The sequence below is a fragment of the Talpa occidentalis genome, unplaced genomic scaffold (assembly GCF_014898055.3).
Source record: "Talpa occidentalis isolate TD23 unplaced genomic scaffold, MPIMG_talOcc4v2.1, whole genome shotgun sequence".
Taxonomy (NCBI): Eukaryota; Metazoa; Chordata; class Mammalia; order Eulipotyphla; family Talpidae; genus Talpa; species Talpa occidentalis.
Window position 1 is genome coordinate 119,194,613 of NW_026555331.1, and position 17,074 is coordinate 119,211,686.

General features: G+C 39.2%; 1 protein-coding gene across 1 annotated transcript in view; it reads left to right on the top strand.

Annotated features, from left to right (window-relative positions):
• The window catches only part of MAGI2 (membrane associated guanylate kinase, WW and PDZ domain containing 2), a 1,147,386-nt gene that overhangs the window by 1,070,910 nt on the left and 59,402 nt on the right, over window positions 1–17,074 (top strand). The window contains 2 exon segments of the mRNA XM_054692500.1: window positions 20–239; window positions 1,560–1,703. Of these exon segments, the coding sequence (XP_054548475.1) occupies window positions 20–239; window positions 1,560–1,703 (364 nt within the window).

The following is a 17,074-nucleotide window of genomic DNA, read 5'->3' on the forward strand; positions in this document are numbered from 1 at the left end:
CCCATTTGCTCTTATTTAGTTACAGATCGGAAGTAAAGGCAAGGCAAGATGTGAAGCCAGACATCCGACAGCCTCCGTTCACTGACTACAGGCAACCCCCCCTGGACTACAGGCAGCCTCCAGGAGGGGACTACCAGCAACCCCCGCCCTTGGACTACAGGCAGCCTCCCCTGCTGGACTACAGGCAGCACTCTCCCGACACCAGGCAGTACCCTCTGTCAGACTACAGGCAGCCCCAGGTACCCTGGCCCTTCAGAGCAAGACAGGGCCAGGACCAGGACCTCCTGACATGCAAGGAATGAAATAGGGTGGGAGGCAGAGCACCCTTCTGAGATTGAGTCCAAGTTCTATTCTTAATTCTGATATCATCTGGGTAATGCCTACATCCTCAAAAATCTTTGTACAAATAAACCTGTTTCAGAATGAAGCAGATCAATCAATAAGTGGGTGAATGGTAATGGGATGAACTAACCCCTGCTATATTAGCCAGCTGACTCCCAGTACGTTACCTGGTTAAAAAAAATTTAATGTTCTTATCTGTGACCTCTAAATGTCAGCAGTGGAGGTGCTTAGGCCCACATTATTTGCACGGTCCCCTAGCTCCCATTTGGCTGTAAAGGGCCAAGTCCCTATACACTAAGGATAAGGCCAGACCTGGCTTCACCATCCAACCTATCATCTCTGATACAAGTACCGATTCCTGTCTATGCAATGTTACATTCTTATAATTATTCATTCATGTTAGATGCATCCCATGACAACTTCCTTATCCCCTCTGAGCATCTGTTTCCTAAAGGAGGGGTCTTTCTTACAAACTGTAGTGAGATGTCAACATTTACGAAAGGTGCCTAGAACAGGGCTTGGTATCTAGGTAATATACATTATGTGGCAACTAGATACCAAAATATAAAGTGAGGACAATTCTAACTCTGTCAGATTACATTGTATTTTATTATTGATTGAAGATCACCTTTATTCCCCCTCTCCCCAAATTTTAAGAACAGTGATGATGGGGAAATCTTGTACATGTAGCATTTTATTCAAAAGAGAAATTTGTACAATTTATGTAAAAGAGAATCTGTACACCCCAACTTGATAATCAGTGGTCTGTGCAACAGAGAGCTACAGGAAGACTTCATAAAATGTCACTTTTCTAGTCTACCAACCTGTAATTTACACACACATGCACACACATAGACACAAGACTCCTATATATTTAGTTATGGTGCCCAACAGCACTGAATTTGATAACTCAAAGGAGAGATAATATTACTCCAGCCCATATGCAGTAATTAAAGTTTTGCCAAGTAAACTGATGATCACCAAAATAAACAAGACACACTGCAGTTCTTTTAATGACCACATAAACTGCATGCACTCTGACCTGTCCAACTTTTGGAACTTGTGTTTTGCATTTTGCTAGTCTGTGCAGTCAGATTCCTACTTTTTACATCATGTCATTTGAAACACATTAACTATGAGAGAGGAGAGCAGAGTGACCACAAAAGCTTCTCTGATATTAAATAATTATTTGTTCTGTTTTCTCCCCAACCCCAAAGGATTTTGATTATTTCACTGTGGACATGGAGAAAGGAGCCAAAGGATTTGGATTTAGCATCCGTGGGGGAAGGGAATACAAAATGGATTTGTACGTGTTGAGATTGGCAGAAGATGGGCCAGCAATAAGAAATGGAAGGATGAGGGTAAGAGCAATCTCTTTTTATAGAATTATGCTTAATTCTAAAAAAAAAAAAAAAAAAAACACGGTGGTATGAAGCGTGTAGAAGCAATGCTATTAAGCAAACATTTGATGTAGGTTTTGCGTTCTTTCCATTTCATAACCCAATTTTCTGAAGGTTTGGCCAAAGGTCATTTCAGAAGTATAATAATTCTCATTTTCCTGCTTATTGGCTTCTAATTGACAAATCTCAATATAGCGTTTTATACAGAGTTTCCTTAAAGTGCAAACTGAAGAAAATGAACAAAAAATCTAATAATAGTTCAAAATGGAACATGACTGATTTTTCCAAGGTTCAATGATTCCATTTTCACTAGTGATTGAATATTTTGAAATTTATTTTAGTTTTACTCTTTTTCCCCATGTTTATTTATCAAGTGGTTCGGTTTCTTGGAAATATTTCCCTTGTGTTGACTGGCCTTTTGGGTTTGATGTTTGGTAGACAGAAGCAGTAGGAAAAAGGAGGCTGGGCCTGTTGGATGAATGTTGGCCTTTAAAATAGTGCAGTGCGAAATTCCCCAATTGGAGTATAGGTTGATGGTAGATGTTTTAATTTAATACTTGCTTTGAGGCTTCTGAATGATGCAAAACTGAGTCTTCCTCTAATGGCACAAAAGTCGATAATAATATAGAATATTAGTCTTTCAGTAAAACAGCAATTACTAAGCACATATAAAGATTAGCTTTTTTTTTTTTTTTTTTTTTTTTTTTTGTGGGACCCTCACCGGTGGCCGGGGATCGAACTGGTGCTGAAGAGGCTGCGGGCAGCCTCACAGCCCAGTGCTCAACCACTGCGCCACCAGGGGAGGCCCAAAGATTGGCTATTTTAAATAAAATTTAGAATTCATTCTTGGCCTCCCACCTTGTTCTTTAAGTTAATACTGCAAAGCTGTGATCCTCTGGTTCTGGAACCTAGATTATTTGTGCTGTCTCACAGCCAGTTGCTCCCGGACAACTGAGTGAATCTGTTGGTTCTGTCACCAAGTCCTCGGTTTCTGTGGGGCTCTTCTCACAGTGCAGAGTTACAATGTGTGTACATTGTATGTATTTTTCTCCCTCTCTTTGACAACCAGAATTCCAATTTAGCCAAATAGGAATCTGAACCCAGGCAAGACTGACAGCAGAGACTGGCAGCCTGTACCCTGATCCTATACCCACCTCCTCTTACCCTGTCTACCTGTGGCTTTCGGATTGGCCTCTACGTGGTTATCTTTCAGCTTCCCTATAAATCGCTTTCAGCTTCCCTTCTAAGAATGCTAATCCACATATGGTTAAATAAAACAAAATTAATCTTTATTGTGCAGATAAACCCAACACAGCAGGAAGGCCACGAGTAAAGCAGCCAGAGCCATGGAAGAGAGGCTATCCCCCACCTCAGGGGATTTCAGGGGTCCCTGTGTGGGTTCCAGACAGTGGCCACATTTTTTAGCAAATGATCTAAATGAGTGGCTGCTCAATAGTTCTCCCAGGCAAAGGAACCTAAACATAGAAGTGCTCTTATGAGAAAAGAACATTCTCTCTTATAGAATTGAAGCCAAAGCACCAATTCTCACTGTGTCCCTAGCATCAGCATCAATTGGGAACATATTAGAAATACAAATTCTCGAGTCCTACCTCAGACCTCCTGAGTCAGAAACCCCAGCGGCGGGTTCTCGGCCCCGCCATGACTTGGGTGCAAGAGGAAGTTTGAGAATCACTGAGCTGGGGGAGGGTGTCGTGGCACAGGTGTGACACAGGTAAACTTGTCTGTGGCTCAGGCTTTGTTAATCCCCCTAGATCTTACCAAGGGAAATTTCCATCTTGGTCCAAGAGTTTACCTGAGGTCCTTAACTATGTAAACACAGATTTAGTATTCTGTGGGCAGGTGCTCAATTTTATGAATGATGCTTTTTCTTTTGGCAGGTGATAAACCCCTCTAGCTGGGTTTCAGGAATGATATTTTCATTTCTTGTCGAAGTTTATAAAAATAAGCAGTATTTCATAATTTTCCATGCTGTTTTCATAAAGCAGCAAGTTTTTCCTGTGAACAAGCTATCCAAAAGGAATTATTGTGGCTGGTTTTGGATAGTATGGTTTAGTTTATTTTGGACTACTGTGTGTGTGTGTGTGTGTGTTTGTGCATGAAAGAGAGACAGAGAGAGAGAGAGAGAGAGAGAGAGATTCTAGCATTAAATTCTCAAAGGAAAGGAGCCACTTCAGAGTCACAGAATCTCATGGATCAGATTTTAGTGCTTGGTTTTTATCTTCAATCTTTAAGATAAAGCTGGAAACTTGACAGTGATGAATGAAAAACTTTTTCTGCCTTTTATGAGTTATATTGTATATTCAGTGTTTTCAATTTTCTCGCTCATGAATTCTTAAAGGGTCTAGGAGTCTAAGGGTAACAGACTCCCTATCAGGAAAAGGAACTACTTCATCATGTAAATTCAAAGTTTCTCATTTACCTACTATCTGAATTACATAAGTATTTATCAACAATTGTTCTTGATAGTAGCACACAATTCATTCAGATCTTTCATGTTATCAAATTTAATCATTAAAAGCTAAAATTTTATTTGTGCTTATCAATAATTAGCAGTAACTTTTTTTTTTTAAAGATTTATTTTTATTTATTTATGCAAGCACTGGGCACAGTCAGAAGCGCGGGAGGGTAAGAGAATTCACCAGAGCCAGAGCGGGGAGCAGAGCAGGCAGAAGGACACTGCTAAGGGGAGCAGCGGGCGGCAGGAGAGGTCTGCGCGCCATGTGGGACCCTCCTCCGGTGGCCGGGGAGCAGCCGGGGATCAAACCGGCGCCACAGAGGCTGCGGGCAGCTTCGCAACCAGCGCTCAACCGCCGCGCCACCTGGGAGGCCCAGTAATTAGCAGTAACTTTTAATTCATAGATGTGTTCAAATTATTTCAGTAAGGACCAGGTTCAGTTACTATTTGCATGACTTAATTATTTGATTATTTTAAGCAAATGCATAAACAGGTTACCAATTTGAAATTTTTCACAGTGCAATTAACTAGGGGCCCATTTTTAATCTTACTGTGCAGTTCCTCCTTGATATCATTAGCGCCTACGTGCATATAAGTATTAAATGTCTGTGCAGATGAAGCATGTAAGGCAGATGCTCACTCCATGGGTATTATGGCTTGCTTTGTGAAATGCCAAAACTTCTGAGAAAAATAGATGAACTAGACATACACTGGCTGTCATTAAATTTAAGCTCAAGTAGAAGGGGCCTCTCTGGTGACCTACCATTTAAGTCTCAGCACTATCACCATGATGGTGTGAGTTCGATACCCGGCCAGGGAGCTACCCACATGGCACAGCAGACCTGTCCTGACTCACCCGCTGCTCCCCTCAGCAGTGTATTTCAGTAGATATGCCTGTTCTGCTCCCCACTCTGTCTCTGGTGAGTCCTCTTACCATCCCCTACCGCACCTCTGGCCTACATCCCAGTTCTATGCAAAAACAAAAATTAATTAATTAATTTAAAAAAAAATAAGCTCAAGAAGAAAAGCTAGCACCTGGTTCTCCCCGGCTTAAATCACGCAAACACATTTCTCCTCATTAACATGATTCCTTCACCTTCAGTCTTAATGTATTATTTCCCCTTTGTCCAAATTAAATATATATATACTTTGTGATGGAGTAACTTTAGAAACAGTGTTTATTTTTATTTCTTTGTTCATGAATTGAAACAGAAGGGAAAAGTCAGGTAATGATCTGGCAAGAGCAGCATGTCCTAAATTAAGCCCAGTAAAGTGACTCAACTCAGAATTACTATGAAAGAGTTGGGATAGTCTAAAAAATTATTTCATCTAACAATTAATGAATTACTATGTTCTCAAGCTAGGGATGTGAATGATACTACTTTTGAATACTTAGTTTATCAAACGTTAACCTCTGAACTGAGATGTCCTGGATCTTTTTCATTAGTCTTGGTGATAAGTTAGTGGTGGTACATACCTGTTTAGTAGGAGAAGACTTTGCTAAAAATAGAGGTTCACTGGATCTCAGAGGTGGTAACTAGCACCAGTATAAAGACATCCTTCTCACACTGGGTGTTCTAAGTAACAATGACACAGATCTGTATTTTTAGAGCATGCCCTTAGACATCCAAAAGAAATGCCAATTATTTCTTACTTGAGGGGTTCTTTTATGGATCTGGTTAGAGACAGGTAGACACCTACCAAAAGTGAGTCCCAGGTGAATGATTTCAGTCCAATCTCCCTGGGCACCTGTAGCAGTGAGCACTACCTTAGCAGAGATCTTTGACAAATTAGACTGATTTACTTTCAAACTGATTAATAAGTACTCCTACAGACAGATGTTTTTTCCTCCCTGGAACACATAGTATGTTTACTCAATATTTCTGTCAAAAAAATGCTTTCTCTCCACTTGATGACAAAGCAGTCAGATCAAGCAAGTTTCCTGTAAGAGAATTTTCCTAATAAGACCAATGATTTCCCTCAAAATAGGGGAATATACCAACAATAATCCATAACCAGAATGTAGCAGGGAAAATAATGACTCTTTTTGAGAGTTAGATTTATACGTCAAAGTCTAGATACTGGGACAAGAAACTCCTTTTTTTTCTGTCTAATTATGTTTATTCAGGAAAAGTTGGTTTACGTCATTGTATCTTTGGGGGTTATAGGTACATACCTCCACAAATGCATAGCTGCACACCATGCCTACCACAGTGCCTCAATAATCCTCCTCCATGCTCCAGTGGGGCCTCTCCCTCCCCCATTTCTACCCCTCTCCCTTTGCCTTCTTGTTACTTCAGTTTTGCAGTCAGATGTTCAGAGTTCATTATCAGTTTGGTTTTGACTGACCTTTAGTAATGTTCTTTATATTCCATATGCAAGTTAGACCACCCAGTATTTGTCTTTTTCCTTCTGACTTATTTCACTTAGCATTATCCTCTCCAGTTCCAACCACATTGTCAAAATGGCTACAGTTCTCCTTTTTGATAGCTGAGTAGTAATCCTTTTTGATAGCTGAGTAGTATACACACACACACACACACACACACACACACCATATTTGTCTGACCCACTCCTCTGTCTTTGGGGATTTAGTTTGTTTCCATAACTTAGCTTTGTAATAGTGCTACAATGAAAATTAGTATATATCTCCCTTCAAATTAGTGTTTTTGTATTCTTCAGGTAGATACCTAGGAGTAGAATTGCTGTGTTGTATGGTAGGTCTATTTTCATATTTTGAACCTCCACACTGTTGTCCATAGGTACTGGTTCAAACTACATTCACACCACCAGTGAACAAGGTTTTCTTTTCCCCCAAGATATCTACCATATAGAGTTGTTTGAAGGATTTGAGAAATTTTTCAAGAGGTACTTAAGATAAAGAATAAAAGATAAAAGAATGAGATATTTATTTGGGTGGAACTTACAATATTAAGAGAGAGGGACTTAGATACTAAGATATGCCATGGAATAGAATTTGAATAGGATAGTAAAATTAGAAATAACACCACAGAAAACCATGTGAGCCATAATTATATGGAATATTCACTCTATCAAAAAAAAGATAGAGTAATAAATTTCAATTTCAACTACTAGGTAATGTTTAACATTAGCTAATACTGATAGCTAAAAATTCAAAACAAGCTATAAATGCAGAAAATAAGGGGAATGGGAAATGGAAATATAATCCTCTTGTCTGATTGCTTTTCTTCAGTCATTGAAGGCTGTTATCAAGAGAAATAAATGACATCCAGCTTCAAGGAAAAATAAAAGAAAGTATTAGAAAAGATTAATGTTTTTCATAAAAAGACTAAATTTACAAAACAGTCTAGTAAAGTTGAGAAGGATAAAATTTTCATAACTAATGAATAAATCTCTGGTATAAAGCTCTCAGCAACACAATCCAATTAAAAACTGAAAATAAATAGAAAACAGGCAAGTAATAAAGAACATATGAAATAATTTACTGGTTTAGCTCAGTGAAGTAGGGAATCTGAGAAATCAAGAGATATTGGGAGGGAAGAGATAGTAGATTTAGTGCTTAAATAAAAATCTGAGAGTTATTAAGGAATCTGAAAGGAGATCAAGTTTGCTCTTAAAAAGGTAAATATTATCCTGTTTACAGTAAAATGTAACCTAGTTCCCATTTCCATACAATGCTTTTATTATCAAAAAAATATTTTTTAATTTCATCATCTTAACAGCTGTGTAAAAGCTACCCATTTAGCATTGCAGAAGCTTATTTATAAAATGACTTACCTTCTTCCTGAAACTCATATGATGCAAAAGTGTTCGCCTGCAGTGGGCCTTGGAGTCACCTAAAACATTTTGGTAATCTGAATACTCTGCAAAAATGGCACTGCTTACCCACCTTCTTTTTTTGAATGGGAAGCAAAATTGCCTGATAACATCTTCTTTTGAATTTGTTACTTCTCTTCTGTGGTCCTGACATGACTAGCCTATGGACTACAATAAGAAAGTATTCTGTTTTACATGTTGTTTTTATTAGACAGACAACCATTTTGAAGAATACTTATATGTAACTAGAATACATACTAACAATGATTCATTGTACAAATATATATTCATTCCAGCAATGTAAAAGTATTTCCTATGATACACACCTTCATAAGACTTGTATTTCAGTCTTTTAAATCTTCATTCTGGTAGATAGACAATGACAAATCTTTTCATTTTGAACTTGCATTTCTTGATTACAAATAATATTTATCACCCTTTCTTAGGTTTATTGAGCTTTCATGATTCCTCATTAATAATAATGCTTATTCATATCTTTCCCCCATTTTCTGTTGAATTGTTTCTTCTTTTCATATTGATTTTAGAAGTGTTTATATGTTTTGGGGCAACAGCTTTTCATAGATTGCTGTGTTGCAAAATCTCTTACCGCAACTCATGGTTTGTAAATGCACTTTCTTTATGATGCCCTTTGATAAACGAGGGTCTTTAACTTCAGTGTAAATGACTTTATCAACTCTTTCCTTTATCATTTTTGTATCATCTTTGGAAAAAATCATTCTTGAACTTATATTCTTCCCTAGTATCTTCTTATAAAAGTTTTCTAGGTTTGCTTTTGATACTTAAGTTTTTATTTGCCTAGAATTAATTTCTCTGTGTGGTATGAGGTAGAAATCCAATTTCAATTTTTCCATATGGATAACCACCTGTCACAGTATCATTTATTGAATAGTCTGTTTTCCCCCAACCTGCAATGATACCTCCATAATATAATAAAGTTTCTGTAAATACAAAGTTCTGTCTACAGGTTATTACACAGTGCAACTGGTCTATTTTCCTATGTCTACATCAATAGCATAGTTATCCATTTTTTTTAAGTCTGGGGAAACAGCTCATCCTCTGCTTCCCAGACACACAACTTAATACTTCAGGATTATTTGTATGTTCAAGGCCATTGTGCTTCCATAACAACTTTTAGAATTGGCTTGTCCTATCGGGATTTTTGTGGGTTGAGAGCAGTCACAGATGAACATGCCTGCAGGAGGCAGACAGAAGCATAAGTGAAGAGCTTTTGCCCTTCCTGAGAACAGCGATTGCTTTCTCAGGCCAACTATTGATCAGTGGGAATGTGGATTTTCTCTTTCCAAGTCTGAATTTTCAAGAGAAAGCAAAATCTGTACTTTCAAAAATTAACCAGAATTGAAAATTTTTTTAATTTAAAAAAATCTGTGCAGACCAAATAAGTCTACAAGCAATGTGAGATTCACAGCTGCCCTATTTTTGTCTTTTCTTGTAAACATACTCACACAAGGGGAAGGTGGGGCAGCTGTGGGAGGAAGGAGTGAAGCAGTTCCTACACCAGCAGAGTCTGATCCCAGCACAGCTGATCAGACAAGCCCTAGTGAACTCCTGGAAGAGACTAATGCAGACATGTTCAAAAGGCCTCAGAAACATTCATGCTGAGAAAAATCTTTGTACATCTTTTGATCCTATACTTCATCTTTGTGTTTGAAATTTTAAATATGGATTATGTTCCTATGAAACTTATTTTGGTGGCCCAAATTAGTCTGTTTTGTCATTTCCTGCCAGATCTAAGAGGCGTCTGCTTTGAGAGGGGACACATTTAGTAATGTACAGACTCCTGGTGGCCACAACAGTTCCTCTTTCTATTTCATGGGACTGAGGTTGCTTGCTTGGACCATGAATGTGTGGGCCTGTCCAGGGTTCTGCATGAATTTGGGAAGGAGCCCTATTCATCTTTTGCTCATTTCCTGCCTTTGAACTTGAATGGTAAGACATACTGTCTTGAAATATTATGCATTTGAATTTAGAGGGAAAAAGGCAGTGAGGAGATCTCCCTTAGCAAAAAGAACCTCCCTCTCATGCAGAATTTCCCAGTGGGAAAAAGTTGAGTAGAAATTCTGATACAGACATATACCATCTGTGGGACTATCTCAGCTTGAAGTCTCTGGTCATTGACACATTGAAGAACTACATTCACTTACAGCTCACTGATTTCTTTTCAATAGGGCTAAGCTAAGCTATTTTCATTATTTCTTAAATTTATTCAGTTTCTTCCTCCCCCAGAAGACTCACTCAGAATATACCTGGGTTTACACCTGGCACTGACTTTCACATCTCCTTCATAGCATTTGTCAGGATGCTAATTGCCCTCCAGGGTGTCAATTCAGTGAGTCTCCTGTTGCCAGAACATGGATCTCGTGGGTGATGAATCCATGGACATATGTGGCAAGTTCAGTGTAACTTAGTCAGCTTTTTATGCCCTAGGGGCACAGTCCTTGGGGGTACATTTAATTGTTACAGATTTTGCAGTCTCGGTTATCTAGGATATGTAAAACTTATTGTGCCAAACATTTTTAAAATGCCCTTAATCTTAAATCATGTGACATTTCCAGTCTTGTTTTCTTCATACATACACTCCCTAGCATCATATGTGAATGACAAGGTAAGAGCGGAAATAAAGTAAAATAAGGTCAAGCAGGAAATAATGAAGAATTTAAAAAAACATGAGGTAAGCAAAACATGACAGAATAAAGGGTGACAAGACAGGTGTGCTGGGCCTGTGAGCAAAGGTCCACAGGAAGGCGGTAGTGGCTACCGAGTGATGGGAAAGCCACAACTTAGCAGAACATTCGAACTCTGCAGAGCTGACCCCTCAGGTCAGTGCAGATAAATGAACTGATACGGTTGATGAAATCGAAAGCGTGAGAGAGGAGAAATAACAAGTGCAGGAATAAAGCAGCAGACTGGAAAGGTAAAACAATTGTCTAGGCTGGGGTGATCATTTCCGGGCCCCACTTTGCCAAGATAGCACCCCCACCCCACCCCGTGTGTCCTCACCACTAGGTGCCAACGCACGGTAAACATGGAAAGCTCATCGTGGCTGCGTAAAGCACATCTGTGCTCCAGCTGTGACTCGGCCTCCCTCTGAATCACCCTTCAGAGCATCTCCAAGTGGGAGGCTTCTCCTTTTTGTTCTGGTTCTGCTCCATGCCTTTTATGAAGGCAAAGAGAAACCTCTCACAAAGATCAAATCCATTACCTTTTTCTTTTCGGAGTCTGACCTATGAACACTGTGTTAAATGAGTTACACGAGTTTCTTTTAGGAACCAAGGAGGGCGTGGGCTTGATTACAGAAGCCAGCCTGGGGAGCAGAGCGCCCCCTCTGCATTGGACTCTATTGTCAATTATTCAGGGGTTCATTATCCCACTCAATGAGGGCTCGGTTCCTCTGCCCTGCTGCTTCTGTTGGATGCCCAACTTTGAAACATTTCAAAAGCAGCTTCCCATGAGGACTAGTTAAAGGTTTGGTAAGGAATCAAAGGGTTAGTCTTAGAATTGCACCTTGGTGGGGAAAGACAGGAGAAACTGAATAAATTAGAAGTGAGGAGAATCCCTGCATTGTAATTATTCACGCTTTTTTCCTTTTTTTTGCCTATGGAAAAGAACGAGCAAGTTTACAAACCAGTGTTGTGATCAAAACACATTTTACTTGCCTCTTAAAATGAGGGGAGGAGTTGTGACTAGGTTCCTCTTTGATACTAAACCATCATTTCTTTCTCTGGCTGGAAAGAAATCAAAATTTCTTCCCGCTTCATATTTACAAAATGCCTTCTCAGTGTTTGCTCAGCAAACCTGCTTGAGCTCCTTTCCCAGAGCTAACACTCCGCCGTGAGTGGGCAGTCGCTGGCTTGCTGACCCCACTACTCCACTACCTCTTGATCTGCATCCACATAGGATTTGGTTTGCATGGCAGAGCGATTCGGAAGATAGGGGGAGCCAGCTAATCTGCTCTTTACATGCAACTCCCCAGACCATCTATACTCCTTCCTCCCAGTGCCTGCAGAGAGCTGTCTGGTGGGCAGTGCACGCTCCTCACACCTTCACCCCTTCCTTCTCTGAGCTGCCTCCTGGCACCTGTGTTACTGCTCCTGGTGGGGAGCTGGGCTGCCTCCTCCTCCAGGAAGAAAAGTCATTACTGTGTCTGACTCCTGGGTGGTTTAATTCACAAGATACTTGGTTTTCTTTCTTCCTCTCTTCCTTTCTTTTTTTAATTGAGTTTGCTTTACAATGCTGTACATGATTCAAGGGAGATAGGGTCATACCTCCTCAGATATATGACAGCAGCCACACCCATCACCAAAGCACCCATGGTATGTGGTTTTCAAGAATATTTCTCTCCAATAGTGGAGTTCATCATCTTTTCTTGATCTGATATAAAACAGCACCATCACCGAGCAGACTGGTCTCATTATTTGGACAACTTTGGAGGATGTGGACTGACACCCTTCTAAAATGCCTAATCTGAATTTCCAGAAGCCTGCTGGTTGTCCAGAGCACTCATTTTTCATTTCAACCCCACCACCAGTTCTTGGCATTATGCCTTTTCAGTTTCTCATGTCTTTGTATAATTATCTGCCAAAAGATTGAAAATACCAGTAGTCCTTAGGATACTGTCAGCAATATTAGGCTCTTGCAGGAAGAAAAAGAGACTCCTCAGCCTATTAATATTACTTTACTTGTATATGAGACCTTAAGAGAAGAATGATTGAGCCTAGAAAGGAAAGTTAAGGTCAAATGTAAGTAAGCAAAGAAAAGGATTAATGAATATTGGGTCATTTTCAAATATCACCTTCCTAGCTCCAAAGAGAAAGGACAAGGAAAACTGGGAGGTGTGCCTGATATCAAAGGGAATTGGGGAAGAGGCTGCTGAGTCAGCGCTCACAATTAACTACTGAATTTGGGGGTACACTCAGTCCTGAACAGTGCTGGCCTGGAGGAAGCCTCCGTGTGTATTGCTTCAGTCTGTGTCTCTCTGGAAACAGATACAAACATCAAGGAAATTTAAGTCAAATCCCAAAGTAGCTCTCTTTTTATCCCATTGTCATTGCACAATACCGACCGTCATCTTCGTTTTCCTGAACTGTTCCAGTATCCAGATGGGTCCCACCTGGGTCTCTAATTTCTCCCATTCATGCTCCATACTACCAGCAAAATTACATTCCTCAATCACAGATGTAATCAAATCTCTTGTCTCTTCAAACATTTTTAACAACCTGACTTTGCTTGTAGAATGAGATCTAAATGTGTTAAGTTTTTCAGGTTTGGGGGGATTGTGGGTTTTTTATTTTTTAAAGAAAGACCTTTTGCAGGCTGGCCAGTGCAATCTTCTATCCTTATGTGATATTCTGTTCCCCAATCTACACTTCAAACTGTGCAGTTTCCAGGATAACACACTTCCATTTCACACTTTCATTTCTCTCTTCATCCTTTTCTTCCCACAGAGAGTTTTCTCTATTGTCCATTTCTCTGCTTAAACCACCACCAGTCTTTCCAGGATCAGCTCCGACTCTTCCATGAAGCCTTTGCTGATTCCTCCCTCCCACCTCCTGTCCCATTCCAATGAAATGCACCCTCATCAGCACTCCATAGCACATTTTTAGATAGATTTAAATGAAATACAGTGAAGTAGAAAAGAGATTATATAAGTGTGTAGCTAAAACAACAAAACAAGTGCCCACACAACCGCTGCCCAGTTTGAGAAATACAACAATATTTCAACACTCTATTTGAGACCTTCTCTGTGCTCTGCCTCCTGTCCCCCACCTGCCAGAGGCAGCTCCTCTCCTTAATTCTGTATCATCCCTTTGCTTTTCTTAATAATTTACCACATGTAGTTTTGCTGTTCAATAATATATTGTTTAGTTTCACTTTTTGAATGAATATAGACATAGAATTATATTTTTCATATTTTCTGGATTTTTTTTAGTTCAATACTGTAAAATTCACCAGTGTTAGTATGCATTACTGCAGCATTTTCATTCCCACCACTGCAAGTTTCTTGTTATATAAATATGAATTTCTTGGTCTGTTTTCCTATTGATGGACATTAGGGTGGCTTCTGATTTATTATCATTAAAGACAGTGCTGTGAGGGGATTCTGATAAAGCTCTCCTGGTATATACAGACTCCAGGAAAATTAGTAGGGTAGATTTGCTGGGTCCCATCTCTAGTGGGTAATCCAGAGGAAGGGGTATTACCTCACTGGATACCTCCAAATGCCCCACCCTCACACTGGGCTTCTGCCAACTGTAGAAGAGAGCGCTGGGATCAGGGGCACATGGCCTCTTTCTCCTGCATGTTGGATGCTCCTCACCCTTTTTGTCCCCTGCAGGTGTTCTCACACGCTGCTGCCCTGCTCCATAACCCCTCAACACAGTCAGGGAGCCACAGTCCTAGACATAGGGGAAGGGGTAATAGCCAGCTGCTTTGTTTGGTTTTGGTGCAGACTATCCTATTAGTATACCTCCAAAGAACATCGTAGGAAAGCAGGGAGATGCCTCCGCAGCATGGAATCAACCCCAGCTGTGTTCACATAATCTCATGTGGCTCAAATATCACAAATCATAGAGAAGAAACTATGGTGCCAGTCTCCTTAACTGCAGGCTTCCAGTGAAATCAAAATTCCAAAGAAATCATTTTGCTTTTCAGCTACCAGAGTGAGTTAAGATGGCACTAAATACATGTATAAAGTTCTTTTCTGAATCATGCAAGCATGAAGGGAAATATGTCAACTCAGCCTAGATATATTCCTGTGTGCTTCTCTCATGCTCTCAATTCTGAGAAATTGAGCACACATTTATTGAGCATTTACCAGAGGAAACATTTCTAGAATATGCAGAAAAACATTGAAAAGCTCAAGTAGCATAAGAGAAAGAGCCTGGATTTGGGCAGATCCCAGCTTAGTCACTTACTAGCTGGGTAACCTCAGTTTTCGCATCACAATGAAAATCAAGACATAACATACCTACCTTGCAGAGTTTTTATAAAAATTAAATGAAGTAATTTATACTGCCTGGTGTGCTCTAGGTCAAAAGTTATTTAGGGATAATGATGATGAAAAAGAAAGAGGAGGAGTAGTATTGATTGATTATGATGAAGTGACCCAATTCCTACTCTGTAAATATATACTATATGATGCCTACATACATCTTTACCCCAGAAACAAGGCTGACTGTGATAACCATGCAGTCAATAACCATGCTTTGAAAATCAGAAATTGAAATATGATCTGACAAACAAATGAATCCAAAAGCACATTATAATCTAATATTTAAAATTAGGTTTGTTCCAGGGTATCTGAGACATGTAATCTTTACAGCTATAATAGAAGTTCTGATCATATGCCATGGAAACATCTTTGGAAAATTTGGAAAGCATCCTTGCAGGAGATGCTTTTTGAACAATGTCTTGATGTGCCTTCAACAAGTAGACGTGAGGAAAAAGAGTAGCAGAACAGGATGCTATCTTCCAGGTGCCTTTTAATGAGAAAGATTACAGATAATCTATAATCCTAGAGGGACAGGTTTGTCTTGTGTCTGAACAACTTGATTTTCTAAAAGTAGATTACTCAGGCCTCTAGAAGGAAAAAACAACTCAGATGTGACATATGGGAAACTACCCAGAATGTTTGTCAGCCTTAAAAATCAGTGAATTGCAGAGTTTTTAAATAGTGGGTTGTTTGTATTCTCACTCATTTGTGCTGATCTTGTTTAATTGGCCACCCTGTGATCATGGGCACATCAAAGTGTTTTGGAGTGAAATGAACACACGGGAATTTTCCATTTAGCTCCCAGGTAGCCAAGTGGCAATAAAGCTTACACACAGAAAGGGTAAACTAGAAAATGAAAGTTCACTGGAAATGTCAAGGGAACAATGCAACAGTTAAAGCAGTGAGACAAAGAAGGATGACATAGCTGTCTAGGCTAACAAGGGTAAGGCTTCTTGCTCCAGCAAGGAGACATATAGAATAAAAGCTTAGGGAAGCTCACACTTGACAGTATTGTAGGTAGATCATAATATTAGGTGGTATTAGTATTTTTCAATTAGAGAGGCAAAATCCCTACCTATGTAATGATAAATTATTGCTTTCAAACCTTTGTTGAGAAGATCTAAATTTGTCAAGGGAAGGAATGGTATTAAAAAAATCTCTCTACACAATTTAATGCCTACCCCTGAGTAAAACCCACTTTTAAATTAGCCAGAATAAGCCACTGAGTGTTAACGGACCATTATTTTAAAATAAATAATATAAGGTCATTTACCAGACCACTATTTTAAAATATATAAGGTCCAAAAAAGTTAATTCTTTATAACCCAGTTGTTTTCTAAATATTGCACTAAGAAGATAACAGTACAGTTAAAATAATTCCACTTTTATTTCTATGATGAATTTAATTATTTGGGGAAAATCCTTTTCATTTTCTAAAGACCTCTTAAACAGTTATGGATAAACTTCTAATAAAACCTTTGTCTGCAAATTGCAATTAAGATATCTGAGTTAGTAATTGGTACTTAATGCATTTATTACTTCACAAGTGAAGTGGAGAGATAAAGTGTAGGTATTATTATTAAACCCAAATTCTGATAATTACTGTCTATAAAGATTTTAGAAATCATTTGAATCTGAAAATGAGGGTAGAAGTAAGAAAACCTCTTGACCTACAAAATTTCAAGATTTATATGTAGAGCTAAGGGGATCGAAATGATGGGATTATTGGCAGTGCTGTGGCCGAGTTAACCAAAGGAAAATCTGAGAAGTTCAGCAGAAGACAGACAGGTATGGAGATTCAATATGTGGATGAAGCAGCATTACAAAGCAGGGGTGAAGGATAGATTCTTGATAACTGGTATAAGAACATGTCGTTACCCAGACAGACAGAAATAGAGCTCTAGTTCATCCCATACACTAAAATCAACTCCTTGTGAATTAAAGACAGTGTGAAAAGCAATCTATTAAAACCATTAGATGAAAACACAGGAAATTTTTTTCATCTTGACTGTGAAAATTTTTTAAGCA